Source organism: Camellia sinensis, chromosome 4 (assembly GCF_055761805.1).
Source record: "Camellia sinensis isolate YWXY chromosome 4, ASM5576180v1, whole genome shotgun sequence".
Classification (NCBI taxonomy): domain Eukaryota; kingdom Viridiplantae; phylum Streptophyta; class Magnoliopsida; order Ericales; family Theaceae; genus Camellia; species Camellia sinensis.
Window position 1 is genome coordinate 118,144,496 of NC_138964.1, and position 15,697 is coordinate 118,160,192.

Sequence of the window (15,697 nt, forward strand, 5' to 3'; positions counted from 1 at the left end):
GCCTCTTGTTCGAGGGCTGCTTCTGATCTGGCCATATAGACCTTGCATGATGTTTGACCGTTTGAACTTTCTGAACAGGTTCAAGGTTCGAAACGGACGGGTTGAATCTTGAGGCTGAGAGCGATCATAAGCTGCACAATCTCAAGAGCGGTTCCACATAGGTCTTCACAGGGCCGTGTAAAACATTTGTTTTTGAAAGTTTTTAAGAAAGCGACAAATCGCTCACGCCGAAGATAGTGTGGAACCAATTTAGATCAAGCCAGGATCCTTCTCAGTACTCACGCCGGCAAGCATGATTTCATTCATAAAAAGGCTTAGCATGCCTCTCCTTTTCTCAATTTGATCAAAGTTTTGCAAAACCCGAGGAATTCCTTCCTCTTCGTTTTTATCACCGCAGTGTTCAGAAGGGGTTTTTTTGAAAAACTTAGGTTAATGCAATGAGTTTGGCGCGCAGGAGAGCAGGTGAGATGTACTGTCAGCCCAATTAAATCCTCTAGCACAACTAACTTACACTGAAAGCAAGCATGAAAATGAGATAGCCACAGCTGTTTCATTCAGATCTGTTGGTGTAACTGGCTCCTTGGCAAAAACAGACTCAAAAACAAAGACGAGTGATTACAAAACAAAACGGTGTTCGAGGCAACAACCCCGGAATCACCTGGTATTCTATATAAAAGGGACTGACTCGCTACAACAAGACAAACTCTTAAGCAAAAAGACTGACTCAAGACAAAGAGACAGACTCAAAACAAAAGACTGACTCGATACCCAAGCCAGAATTTACAAGGCTAACGTTCACAGATGCTCAAAAATGCGTGCCAGACGCTACATCCAAAATATACCAAATGCCGTCCGCAGGTGGTTCACTTTCTGATTTCATACTTGTAGTATCTGTGTCCTCAAAATCCAATAACTGGGTGGTAACGGACTTGGCTGAGGTGGACGGCAGGATAACCTCATTGTCAATCAAATCTTGCACCTCATGACGGAGGCGGAAACAATTGTCGGTAGCATGGCCTGTCTGCTGGTGGTACGCGCAGTACTGAACAGCATCATGCATAGCAGGGAGATTCTTCGGGAGAGGCCGAGGCTCCAAGGGTTTAAGGTGTCCCCTCTCGGCAAAGATCTGAAATGCCTTAGATAGAGGCATGTAGAGAGCATGAAAGGTCCTGCGCCCTCGGGGCAGGTACTTTGAAGTCTGAGCGCTTTTACTAGCCGCACAAGCAAAAGGGTCGGCAGGCACTGCTTTGGCTTTCTGGTCTTTCCCAGGAGCAGGGGCGGGAATAGGAGAAACTGTTCTGGCATGACGGGGCCTATCCTGATTTTCTGACTGACTTGAACTTCCCTCAGGTAGAGTGGGGAAAGCATCCTCCACAGTTTTTGCCACGGCTGCGGATACCTGTTGCTTGTTCATCCCCGCGGCTTTCAAAGCCTCGACTGCCCACAGCAGTTGTTCACTGGGATCGGCATCTGCCTTCACTTTGTTCTTGCCTCTGGCCTCAGCCTGGTCGAGGGTTTGGTTTGATGTTGATATGTCATTACCATAGCTGGAGGCCATCTCAGGTTGGCTAAGTTCAATCACAATTCGCCCCAACAGCAGGGGCTCTGGGGTACAAAACTCCCGGGATATGGTGCGGCTGGAGGTGAAGCTGACATTCCGTAGGCGAGATCCGCCACAGACCTCTGGAGATCACCTATCATCCCCATTAGTTCAACTGTAGTAGGCTCGCGAGCCTTGTATAGCTGGGGGGCCCAGACCGGGTGCGCGATAGGCGACCTGGGTGGATGTGGCATATCAATATTGGTCTCACTTTGCAGAGTGATCCCTTGCTCTAATGCAGTTGTCATAACCACGATCTCTTCTGAATTCTGCGTCATTATAAGTCCTGCCTCATCAAGGGGGAACACTAGCTATCCTGTACCAGCTGTCCGAACTGAAAGAGACAACAAGCAGCATTTCAGCCCAAATGGATCGAACACGGGTGTAGCTGAACAACTATACTCTACTGTTGATCACTGTTCCCTAGAAATCACTGTCCCCAAAACTGAACCTGATACCCGCAGATAACTGATTCTCATAAACTGACACTGATGCCCTCAGGTCTGATACTCAAACTTGTAAGCTGATATATACGTTCCCTGTAGAGATACACTCTAAAAGCACATAGCAAGTAAAGAGAGCCAAAACACCCCTATGGAGGGGTAAGGTTTCCCTGTCCTATTTTGTCAGGAGCTAGGGTTTCACTATGCACGCAGCAGTCTTCAAACAACCTAGCATCGGGTAAGTAGCCTGTCCTAACTTGGAATGGTCACTATGGATCCGAATATGCACTAGGTCGAATGGTCGAAGAGGGTGTCCCAGTAAAACCGGGGTTTGTGTTCCCATACTGTCAGAGCCCATAACCGGTCAGCCTTATGGTCATGCCTTGACAAGACAAGCCTCCGGCAAACCGTTCAAGAATGGCAGATGGCAAACACTGTGTTCCTAGGCGCACCAATGCACATGCAATGCAAAGAGATACATAAATGAGATCAAAACAGGCTATCATGAGTTCGAGTCAAGCTCTCTAAATAATCCCCAGCAGAGTCGCCAGAAACTGTAGCACGTCCGCGAGGGGGGACCTCGCTACAGTTCGGACTCGATTTGTGTTACGGTTCTTAATCTGAACCAAAGAGTCCGAATCCGGCAAATCGTTTTGAGAAATAGATTTTTTGAAAAGAAGTGCCAAACATGGACTGCTTTGCCAGATACAGAGTCGCCACCTAAATATTTTAAAATGGGGGAATTTAGGAAACCCTGACTCGGTGCCAAAGGCCACGTGTCCGTCATCACCAAAGTTGCCTCGGCTCGGGAACTTGGGTACGATTGGGGAAGGTCAGCTATGAGCACCCCCTCGCGCCCGATCCGAAGATCGGCCTCTACTAACCATGATATCCGTTTTTGAAAACGTTATGTGTTCCTAAACCAATTATTAGCCTAGAATTACTATGTTATGCGCACAGCAAACAAGTATAGACTAGATTGCCTAATTTGGAAATAAGCATTGCATATCCATTTGTTTTGAAAAAATGTTTTGGAATTTGCTACCCGCAAGTAGGCTAAAACACGGATTTCAACGAGTGTTTCCAACTCAGACAATTCAACCTTCACCCACAGGCATTCAAACAGTTTATCACATAAGCATCTAGCCACATGGTAAGCATGCCGTCATAATAGCATTCACACGCATGCGATATGCTAAAGCATGAAAATACTTACATCGTACTCCGTGCCAAAACAATAAACTAGTTAGCCAACATGCATGGTCCTAGTTCATGTCAAATTGACTAATGCAACACATACAGGATGCAATTAGAGTAGGCTCGGCTAACCTAAACATGGCATGTGAAATGCAATCAATTGATGCACGTATTCAATTTGGAATTGAAATACAAATGCAGTTAGCATGATGTACCGAGCCCGGTGCGTGCAAGACAAATGCATGGATGCACGCATGTGCAGCATAAGGTATACTAATTGAAACATGACCTATTACTAACCATCAAAGCAGGTAAGTAAAAGGGAGAAAGAAGTGGGGGTTGGAAGACATGCACACACTCACCCACATTTATTACAAGTTTACCCTCGCTCGGAGGGACCGAAAGAATAATACAGTTCGAATAATGAATTAACTATCCTAGCTAATTAATTATTACAAATTACCTAATTAGTTAACAAATTAACTAAGCTAGGAAATAAAAACAGATAAGCCGCCTCGGGAAAAGAGCCCAATGCGATGCATGCTCGGTTCTGCTCGGAAGTACACTGCCATACATGAGTTGCCTCTGTTTTCCCTGCTATATTCCTCTGAAGACTGTCAAAGTCTCAGAATTGCTTCCCTGGACACTGGGAGACACCACCGACTGAGTAGAATATCCACCGGCAGTTGTATACGGTCACCGGCTGTTGGTGAAGATATCGGCCTAGGAGGGATTACCGGTCGGCACTGAACACTGCCGGTCGGCAGAGAATGCCTGCAGAACCTGCAATCGACAGCAGCTGAGGACAAGGCAGAGTATGACAATGCAATTCAAACAATGTATGCACCAATCATGTCCCTTATCATGTTGGTGACTCAAAGGGATACGCTCCTTAGTTCTCGGACCATCAATCGCGCATTTCCATGCGTGATGGCCCGAGGAATCAAGTGTGCATTTTTGATATGGAATGCAATGCACATGAACAAACCAATGGGACTCAACCTCTATCACAAGCACTTCAAGAGGCCAAGCATGCATGCTAATGGGATACAATCCTAGGCATGTGAGCTAAGGATGCAACATGGCAATGCAATGCATTCATGCAATTATGCAAGCAAATATGCGAGGCAAACATGCAAACAAGCAAAGGGTGGACTCGAGCATGGTTTAGGCAGCGCTCACTAAGCCTAAAACAGTGGCCAAAGTGCCCAAAATGAAGGATTAATGGTATGCAAACATGCATGCAAATGATCTCCAACACTCCAAACATTAAAGAGCAATTCTCAAGCACACTTAAGAGGATGCAAGCATGGACATATAGCATGCAAATTAAGCCTTGAAAATCATGCAAGAACATGGTGTCAAACCAAGCAACAAGATAGGCTAAACATTAGCATGCAAATGGCCTAAGTACTTGAAGCAAGTCAAGGAGGGTTAAACCATGGTTAAGCCAACCAAGCCTCACAAGGCCAAGAGGGCTTAAAATAGGTCCAAGGCAGACCTAGACCATGCAAAGGGGTTCTCTAGATGGCATCTAAGTGGCTCAAATTCAAAAGCATGCACAATAGCCAAAACACGGAGCATATAACACAAGCTCATAAAGCATCAAAGGGACATCCAAGGCAAGCATACAAGCATGCTAAAGGGACTGAAATGATGCTACAAATGGTGCCAAACCACTGAAATAAAGCAGGTAATGCATGCTACACACTCACACACTTAAGGCCAACAAGCCAAAATGCAAAGGAGCTATACTAAACATGCCATGGCCGACCGAAATAACTAAGGACAGACCCCTAACATGGCAAAATAAGCACAAAAGCTTCACAAAACTAGACCTAAAACATGCTTGAACAATGGTTTACAACCTAAGGCATGTTGAGGCCTAAACATGGTATTACAAGGTAGGTATGCTAAGCATGCATGGTGTATCAAAACCAATTAAAAACAGAAGCATATTATGACATAATAAGCACAAAAAACAACCAAGGCATGGTCAACAAGAAGCTTAGCTAGGTGCTCCCTCAAGAGGCCAAAAATGGTCCATTTCAAGGACAACAAGGAGAGGGGGTGGCCCTCTCCTCCCTAGGACCTCAAGGCACCATCCTCACCTCTGAAATCCCTCAAGATTTCAGTGGTGAGGAGGCCCGAACACCAAGGTCCCGGAGCTCACTCAAAATAGCACAAAATGGGGCCTCTCAAGGCCTAAGAGGGGTCAAACACCTCCAAACCACAAAACACTCTAAACAAACTATTTAGAGGGCCTAAAAACAGAAATTTTTTATATTATACACTAAGCTCAAAAACAGTTCTAAGATAGGCAAAAATAGTATGCAAAAATGGGGAATAAAGGAGTAAGATTGTTACCCTCGAAGACCCTCTTCACAAATGAAGCTCCAGCAGCTTCTTTGAACTCAAAACAGCTCCCAAGCTTTAAGAACAAACCTCTGGCCCTTCAAGAATCAAGAAAAGGTGTAACACTATGTGTTTGTGTGCAATAGTGAGCCTAAACACACACACTAACACAAGAGGAAGAGAGATATAGAGCTAGGATATATACAAACCCTAACCCTAGAACTCAAACCCTAAAATGGCTGTCTGAAATGTCTACTCTAAAACAAGAGAGAAGACCTCTCTTTATAGAGCTTATTGTCTTGTAAAGCTTACAAGACAAGCTTCTAAAGAGAGAGATCCCTCCATACACGTGTATGGAGGGGAGCCAAATGCAAGACAGCTGTATTAAAATATCTGCAAAAGCAGATGAACAGTAGTCGGCTACTCAAAATTGCCATTTTGACAAAATGGACTACCGACCGGCAACAAAGAATGCCGACCGGCAATATATATTGCCGATGGCAACAAAACACCAGCCGGTGGCCTCTGGCCATGGCCGGTGATGTGTGGGGATGCCTCACAAGGTATTCCATGCCCCTCCAAGACAAAACATAAGTGTTTGGTGAAAAACCAGACACTAAACAGTCGAGTTCAAAGATCCTAAGGCAAGGCGCATAGCCGAGACCTCCGGGAACTCCAAACGAACACAAACATGGATGATCACCGGGTGTTCAAACGGTGACGTCCAAGTCTTGAGGACGGTCAAAAATGGGGTGTCTACACTCGGCTGCCGAGCTTCGAGTAGTGTGGGTTGGCAGCTTGGTTAGGTGATGTTCAGCTACATTTGCGCTGATAGATGGGATAGCAGCACCACGTGTCGAGAGACTAATGGGAGTAGCTTTGGGGCGCAGAAGGTATATAAGCGAGTCTGTGCCCCCCATGCTGAGGCAGATGAACATTTGGTGAGATTTACACAAAACACTTAATCCGCTCTCTCTCTATTCCAGTGTGTGTCTAACTTGATCGTCGAAGGGGTATTCCGGCCACACATTGTCGGGTAGCTCACCGCCGTTGTGCTCGCAGGTCGATCGGACAGGCAGGAGCTTGGAAGAAAGGAGTACGAGCTTACCGGAATATTTGCTCCCCGTACAATTGGCACCGTCTGTGGGAACTTGACAGACAAAACCTTGTCTTCCAGGCTCATCTGATCGCCGTCCATGGCGAACAACAACAAAATTTCGTTGTCTGCCATCGACGGAGTTACCCCGGAGTCAGGCAGACGGAGAGAAGGACATCCCACCATCATTCCTCTGATGGCGAACCTGGAGACTTCTCCAGGAGGACATCCCAGAGACGCGCGGGATAAGCGCGGAAGAAGCTTTGGTCATTCACGGAGTCCAGACGGTCACCGGCGGCGGAGAGAATCGCATGCCAGACGACTGGAAAACAAGCTAAGGGACCAAGACGCCGTCATCCGGAGAATGGCGGCGGAGATGGAGGATCTTAATCGGCATGTCAAAGGGAAAGGTGTAGCTAGAGTGGGAGACCACAGTGAGCGCACCCAACCCCGCCGTTCAGGCAGTCAGAGCCAGCGGCATACTCCGTCCATCTCAATCACCAGAAGTTACAAGGGCGGAGATTCTGACGCGCACGTAGAGAAGTCCAGCGCGCAAGACAGCACCTATCAACCCTCACGTCCGGCGACGACGTCGAGGTATTCTTATTCCGCTCATTCAGAGGATTTGCGGGTAGTCTTGAAGGAATGGGCTAGCCGACGGGAGGCTCAGAGGGTGCCGGCGTTCCAGCAGCCATCCTATGAGATTCACACCAGTGAAGAGGTCGGAATGCCTCCACCCCGCCTCGCCGCACCTCTCCTTTCAAATACAGACTTGGTGAGGCTGAGCGCCACTCCTTTCTCTCTGGAGATAGAAACAACACCGCTTCCGACGAGCTTCCACCAGCCAAAGTTCACGCTCTACAACGAAAAAACTGATCCATATATGCATGTAAGCCACTTCCGACAGGTCATGACCAGACATAGGAGAAATGACGCTCTTATGTGCCTTATCTTCCCGTCAAGTTTGGGCGAGCTGGGCTTGAAATGGTTCGAGAGGTTGCCGGAGGGAAGCATCGAAGGGTGGCAGCAGTTGGCAGAAGCTTTTGTGACGCGCTTCAAAACCAACACTAAGACGCCGAAGGAAGTTGACCACCTTCTCAGTGTCAAGATAGAGCCGAGCGACACGCTCAAGGCATACAACTCCAGGTACTAGGAAACCTTCAGCGAGATCTTGGATTGCCCGGTCAACCTTACAATCACGCAGTATAAACGTGGTCTCCCGGTCGGCATAGACTGCTGGACTCGCTTACTATGCACCAGCCGACATCCATGGACCAATTAATGCAGCGCATCAACGAGCACATCCGAGTAGAAGATGATGCGGCAGCATCTACCGCAAAGGCAACTCCGGTAGCAACAGACAATAGGTCGGCTGGCAAGGTGCACGCGGTCAGACAGGAGACCAACCGTTCAAATGATCGCGCTGAGGAATCTGACCGAGGTTCAAATCGTCGAAACCGGGGTAGAGGTCGACGGAATGACCGAGATGAATACCCCTGCGATGACGTAGCTGATGCGAACAGAAGGTTGAAAGCCAGGACAGGCATCACCACGGTCTTTAAGATTCCCATTTATCGCATACTTAGTGAAATCCGTGATGAGGATTATGTCCGGTTTCCTGCTAAGTTGGGCGACGGACAGAAGGGTTTCAATCCGCGGTACCGTTGCACATTTCACCGGGAGCGCGGCCACCGGACAGAGGACTATTTGCCTTTGAGGCAACACTTGGAAGAGCTAGTCGCAGTCGGACACTTGGACCTTTACATTGATGGGGGCGTGAAGGCAAATCAAGCCCCGGTTGATCCGCGTGGACCGGATGACTTGGAGGCACCCCCTCAGGGCATTGTTAATGTTATCCATGGCATTGTGGAACCGGCGCGTGTGTGTGAACTCCGAGGTATGATCAAGAAAGCGGAGCACATGAGGGAAGTTTTGTCGGTCCAGCCCGCAATCAAAAAGGGCAAGACCGAAGAAAAAGACGTAATCAGTTTCTCTACAAGGGACCTAGAGCACATTCAGACGCCGCACAACGATGCCTTAGAAGTCACACTCCGCGTCAAAGAATTCGATGTCAAGCGCATCTTGAATGATCAGGGAAGCTCGGTTGAGATCACGTATTACGACGCATTCAAACAGCTCAAGCTCCGGGATACAGACTTGGCTGCGGCAACTTCGCCACTGGTTGGTTTCAACTCACAACCTGAGTGGCCTTTGGGAAAAATTATCCTGCCGGTCAAAGCGGGATCCGTGGTCAAACAAGTGGAGTTCTGGGTATTGCAGGTGCCATCTACTTATAACCTGATCCTTGGAAGGAGATGGCTTCACGCTATGCAAGCCGTAGCGTCGACCTTCCATTAGGTGATGAGATTCCCCTTGGCTACGGGGGCAATTGAGGAGATTTGGGGCGATCAAGTCATGTCGAAGCAATGCTTCGTGGCAGTTAACGGGAGCCGAGCTGCCAAGGGCTTCGTCCAAATGATAGAGGGACCGGAAGACCGAGGAGTCCTTGACGATGTGGGCACAAGGGCCGAGGACAAAGCCGTTGAGGAATTGGTCGAAGTGCGAATTGATACAGAGAGTCTGGATAGGTTCTTCTTGCTCGGCTCCAGCCTTACCGCACAAGAAAGGACCGAGATGGTTGAGTTTTTGATGGCCAATATCAAAGTCTTCGCATGGTCACCTTATGACATGCCCGGCCTCGATCCGAGTTTTATTTTCCATCACCTAAATGTCTTCCCCGGAGCCAAGCCGGTCATTCAGCGAACAAGGAGATCGGCGCTGCATCACGCCGAAGTAGTTGCAGAGGAACTGAAGAACTTGCTTGAGGCACGAGCTATTCAGGAAGTGCACTACCCTCGGTGGATTTCAAACACCATGGTTGTACCAAAGAAGAATGAGAAGTGGCGAGTTTGTGTCGACTATAAAACCGTCAATCGAGCTTGCCCTAAAGATAGCTTTCCACTGCCCAGAATAGACCAGCTTGTGGACTTGACGGCTGGACATAACAGGCTCAGTTTCTTAGATGCCTACCGCGGTTATCATCAGATTGCCATGCATGGCCCGACCGCGAGATCACCTCATTCACTACACCAAGGGGACTCTTCTGCTACTGAGTCATGCCCTTTGGTTTAAAAAACGCCGAGGCAACTTTTCAAAGGATGGTGACCAAGATGTTCGCTCCTCTGCTTGGCCGGTCAATGGAGGCTTATATAGATGATATGGTGGTTAAGAGCCGGCATCAAGCAGACCACTTGTCCAACTTGGCCGAGATGTTCGTCATTCTCAAACAACACAAGCTACGCCTGAATGCGTCCAAGTGTGCCTTTGACATGGGATCCGGAAAATTCTTAGGCTTCCTAGTCACGAGCCGAGGCATCGAGGCAGACCCCACACAAAAATAATATAATTTGGTGAAAAAATAATATAATTTTTTAAAATGTGCATTATATACATTTTGTGCAAAAATTGTCTTTGCAAATTTTAAAATATATTTTTGGTATTTATTTTTACCAAATTAGTAGGGGTGATTATGGATCCGTTCAATTCAACCGAATGGATCTAACTCAATTGATTTTGAGCGGATGAGTGTCTTTCGGTGGACGGATACAGATGAAATATTTCAAAATTCATGGATACAATTCGGATGGCAGATCAATCATTTTGCACTCGTATGAACATGATGTACCCGTAGATTTATCTGTAGATGAAGTTTTTTTAAAAAAAATAAATACTAACAAGTAATAATATATCTAACTCAATTGATTCGTTCAATTCAACAAATAGATCTAACGCAATTGATTTTGAGCGGATGCGTGTCTTTCAGTGGACGGATACAGATGAAATATTTCAAAATTCATGGATACAATTCAGATTGTGGATCAATCATTTTGCACTTGTATGAACATGATGTACCCGTGGATTTATCTGTAGATGAAGTTTTTTTTAAAAAAAATAAATACTAACAAGTAATAATATAGAGTAGAAATAATAAGATATATATTTTTATAAAAATAAAAAATAATATCTTAAAAATATACATGTGCGGTGTTATGGTTTATTTTTTTAGATTACTAATTATTGGAGATTATAAAAGTTATGAATTATAATTTAAAAAAGAAAAATGCTTGAAACACTTAATTTATCATCTTTAAAGAACATCCCTAATAACATGTCTGACAAGTGTCAAATTTTAACTTGTCAAACATTTTATCATTGGGGTCTAAAGGTGATAAATTAGGTGGACAAGCATTGTTGTTCAAAAGAATGCTCAAAATTTGTAAAGTCTAAACCGCCAACCCGTACGGGCCACTAAGTATGCATCCGCCAAACCGATGGACGGATGTTGATTGAATTTTTTTTTTTTTCTAATTTGCCCAATTTTGAACGGATGATGGATGGGATGCCACCCGACCCAACTTGATCTGCGATCACCCCTACAAACTAGTGTTGAGTATTTTAGAGCATCTCCAATGTTTAACCCGTTTATTTTTTTTTTAATAATCAATTTGAGTAAAAACTTCATCTGATGTTGCACGGAACAACCTGAAATTTTATCAAATCATCGGTCGACCGGAAGGACGACTGGAGGGATGTCTGGCAGGTCGATCAACCAGTGTAATTTTGTCACAGATTTTTGCAATGAGGTCGTTGATCAGAGGGACAACTGACCTGTCGTTCGATGATGGTGTATGCCCTACATCTCCAACGGTTATGAATAGTAAATTAATGAAAGGCACAACCATCCTCAATTTGATAAAAACTTTAAGATATCTTGAATTTGATATTGGTTTGATGAAAATGTTGGAGTAACAAAGTTTACTTTTTTTATCAAATTTAAATTTAATAAAACAAAAAGTACAACGTTGGAGAGGCTCTTAGAGAATAGATTTTGTTAATGAATTTAATTTTTGTATTGTAACAGTTGTTTGGTAACCTTTTAAAAAATGAAAATAGATAACAAATGAATTTATTTCTATTTTTAATTTTTTTAATATAAATAAAAAATTATAAACATAAATAGTACCAAATAGATGTTTAATCTTTGTATTCTGAAGCTAAAAATCAATTTAATTTTCATATTCTAAATTTTAAAATTGAATAATAATATATACAGTTTCGAAGAAAGTACTTTTTTAAAACAAAGTAATGTTTCCTTTTAAAACATAGTAAATTTTTTTTTTTTGGCAACTGAAAGTTAGTTATTAATAATTGAAAAATGAAGGCTCTAAAAAAAATAATAATCATTTCTTGTTGGCTATCTAAATTGATTTTTTTAATTTTATCCGAAAAGATTTTTTATATTAATTTTTTGACTTTTTTATTATTATTTTAATTAATTGCCAAAGGCTAAAATCCAAATCTTAGATCTAGCTCCTCTCCATTGAATTCTTTTCCAAAAATCTTTTTCATTATAGTGCAACAAACAAAGAGTTACAAGAAAATTTTGAGAAATGCTTTTATGACTGATTTTATTTGAATATTTATTTTACCTCCTAAATGTATTTATATAATAAAAGGCATGTACATGTGTAGGACATATATTAGCTTAACAAATAGTGAGACTTTATCATGTTATCAATAACTTAAAAATACAAATGTGTTCTACATAATGAAACATGTATGTAATACAAACTTAAAATTTTTTATTCTATAAAAAGTGATATAATTATTTTGTATAAAATGGAGGACAATAAAGTCATTTTACTTCAAATCTCATGAGATTGGGTTGGAATTGGGGTCAGGCACAGCAGTGACTGTTGTACCTCAATTTGAAGTATATTATGGATTTATTTTTATGATCTGAATCATTCATTTTGTAAGGTTTGTTGAGTACTTCATGCATACCAAAAATTATATTAATCGGATATCAATAACTATATGATCGATAACTAAAAAAAATAAACAATGAGTTTTTCTTTTGAGAAATAACATAAAAAATATGCCATTCGATTGTATAGTTATTGATATTCGATTAATATGATTTTTGGTAGGCATGAAGTACTCAACAAACCTTATAAAATGAACGGTTCAGATCATAAAAATAAATCCATAACGCACCTCAAATTAAGGCACAACAGCCACTGCTGTGCCTTTAGCACAACAGTGACCCCATTTCCGATTGGATTAGAAAACCCAAATCCCTCATTAAAAGTGTTTCATAATCTCATGAGACTCTTAATCCGATTATAATTTTTCAAAATGGTAAATTACACGTTGGTCCCTTTATGCTTGGTCACTTTCTCACTTTGGCCTTTAAATTATTTATTTATTTTTATTTTTTTTACACCAGCCCTTCATGTTTTAAGTTTTTTTTTATAGTTTATTCCTAAAACTAACTTCTATTCAAAATTAAACAAAAAATATCACGATAACTATCACATAACATAAAAATATATTATTATATTAGGATTTGAGTTTGTATTAGAGGTATAATCTATATATAATAAAATATTTTTATATTACGTGACTGTTAATGTATTATTTTCTGTCTAATTTTGAGTAAAACTTACCTTTAGAAGTAAGATAAAATAAAAAAACTTGAAACATAAAGGGCTAAAGTGAGAAAAAAAAAAATTGAAGATTAAAGTTAAAAAATGACTAAATATAAAAAAGGAAAGTATAATTTACCATTTTCAAAATAAACATAATTTATATGAATCTTTACTTTACTACTAATCTAATCTCACCCATCATCCCCCGCCCCCCTCTCAAAAAAAAAAAAAAAAAAAACCATCGCCTTTAAATCTTAAGTCCTTGCAGTCTTGCACTAAAAACTGAAATGCTAAAGTCAGAGCAGCAATTTCCCAAAAGAGGAAGGAAAACATAAATTTCTAATTTCTATGTTTAAGATACATTAAATTGGTCAAGAAGTCTGGCATCAGCGAGTTGTCCCCTCTAATGGAAACATTATATAACCCTGTCTCTGAATATATATACATATACTTTCAACACAGCCAATGCCTTGAAAAGAGATCTTCTTCTTCCTCTTCTTTGTCAACAACCCCTTTCTTCTGCTACAAAACTGTCATTCTCTATCAAGGTCTCCAAATAATGATGGCTCTATCAGCTAAAACCTACCCACATGGCCTGAAAATTGCAGCCACCGTGATTCTCATATCTTCTCTCTCATTTTTGCCTTCCAAATCAGGTAAATGAAACCAACCCTGTTCTGTAAAATCTAAAAACCAATGAATGTTGGAAATCCATGATCTTTTTTTGTTTGTTTGTTTGGGAGGTGGGGAACACAATGGGCTTTTTGATTGTAGGTGTTTCAAGTTCTATTAAGCAATGTTTTGTTTCTTTCTCTCTAGTTTATATACATGCATATGCATATTGGAGGATTTCCTCTGGTCCAGATTTTGGACTGGGGTAAGTTTGGACCCCTGAGCTCTATTACGGGTCTGCTTCAATAATTTGAACTATTCATTTTGTAGGACATATCGTGTATTTCATTAAAAAAAAAAGGTCGATCCGATAACTATAACTTATTCAATTTATTATGTTTTTCAGTAAAAAGTGTATGGTTTATTTTAAAAAACACAATTGTTGTCAATTTTTTTCATGAAAAATTGAATAAATTACAGTTATTAGATTAATCTAATTTTTTTTATGAGTAAAATGCATGAAGTGTCTGACAAAATGAATGATTCGGATCATTAAAACAAGAACCGTGATGGGATCCACAGGCCAAAATAATACCCTCCAGTCCAAAATCTGGACAGGAAGAGATTCTCCTCCATGCATATTTGCACGCAGCACGAGATATATACTGTATCCCTATGCATCAATGTATTTGTAGTCATTATATCATGTTTTGAGATTTTAGTGTCATTAGATTTCTATATCAATATATAATAATACAACATAGAGTATATTGGGAGAAAAATAGCGTGGATCGTGATAAATATTAATATTTACTAGATTCACTCCACCGAATTTGTAATAAGGATATTTTTATTATTTTCACCATGTGCATGCAATCAATTCCAACTTCACTTTTTATAGTCATACTGAAACCACAATGACTTTGGATATAATCCTAATTTTAGAGTACACCAGGTAAGTTTTTATGTGAACTTGTGTGCCTTACAATTCTTGTTTTATATATTTATTTATTTAAATAATGCTACAAACTTAGAAAAGTACCTATTTATATAGATCACAGTGATTCTTAGTGTGGTCCACATTTTACTAATTTTAAATTTACATCATAAAATTCATTTTGTGTTTTTGTTTTTCGTGTATTAGTTATGGGTTCTTAACATTGTATATTACTATCTCATCGCTATTATTTTTCTTTTGTTTTGCAAACTGGGGCTATGTATATATGCAGTTGGCACTATGCAGTTGTCAAGTGACAGTGAGAGCCAACAGCAAAGGAAAATGGTGCTAGGTTCAAGGCCTCCTGTTTGTGAAAACAAGTGCATGAGTTGCAGGCCTTGCATGGCGACTCTGGTTATTCCTCTTCCTCAGGATAATAAGAAGAGCTTCAAAGAATCATCATCATCTCATCGAGAGGACAAAGATGACTATTATTATCTCCTCTCATGGAAATGCAAATGTGGAGATAAGCTCTACCAGCCTTAAAAATATATTGTTGGTAGTTTATAAATTAGCTAGGTGAAGCTTGTAATGATAGAAGTCCCTCTCTTCCTTCTCAATCTCTTCCATGGTGTGCTGTTGTGAAAAATGGAGATTATATTATGAGCCTATTCTATGACTTTAAATGGTGGTATCACAAGATATGTCGGCATGGGTCATGACTTTGTGATATTGGAATATTTATTTTGAGTGATACATACTGGAACCAAATGCGTTTTTTGTTCTTGTCTCTGGTTTTTTTTTTTTTTTTTTTTTCAGTTTATTTAAATTATTTTTTTATATAAATTGTAAACAAAAAGTGCATTAAGCATTTTAGTACATATTGGACTTGAGTGTGTTTTTTATGATTTATTTTTAATATGTGTAAAAGAAAATTTGATTGATTAGGTAATTGTTATTGACACT

At 41.4% G+C, this 15,697-nt stretch overlaps 1 protein-coding gene across 1 annotated transcript; it reads left to right on the forward strand.

Annotated features, from left to right (window-relative positions):
• The first annotated feature begins 13,744 nt into the window (after window positions 1-13,744).
• LOC114257163 (EPIDERMAL PATTERNING FACTOR-like protein 8) lies at window positions 13,745-15,277 on the forward strand. Its single transcript, XM_028196935.2, has 2 exons — window positions 13,745-13,838; window positions 15,024-15,277. The coding sequence occupies exons 1-2, from the start codon at window positions 13,745-13,747 to the stop codon at window positions 15,275-15,277; spliced, it is 348 nt and encodes a 115-aa protein (XP_028052736.2).
• The last annotated feature ends 420 nt before the right edge of the window (window positions 15,278-15,697 follow it).

Excerpts from the sequence above, each read along its gene's own strand:
- LOC114257163 (XM_028196935.2), top strand. The coding sequence starts at position 13,745 with ATGGCTCTATCAGCTAAAACCTACCCACATGGCCTGAAAATTGCAGCC. Across the intron at positions 13,839-15,023 it reads ATTTTTGCCTTCCAAATCAG|TTGGCACTATGCAGTTGTCA; the intron begins GTAAATGAAACC and ends GTATATATGCAG.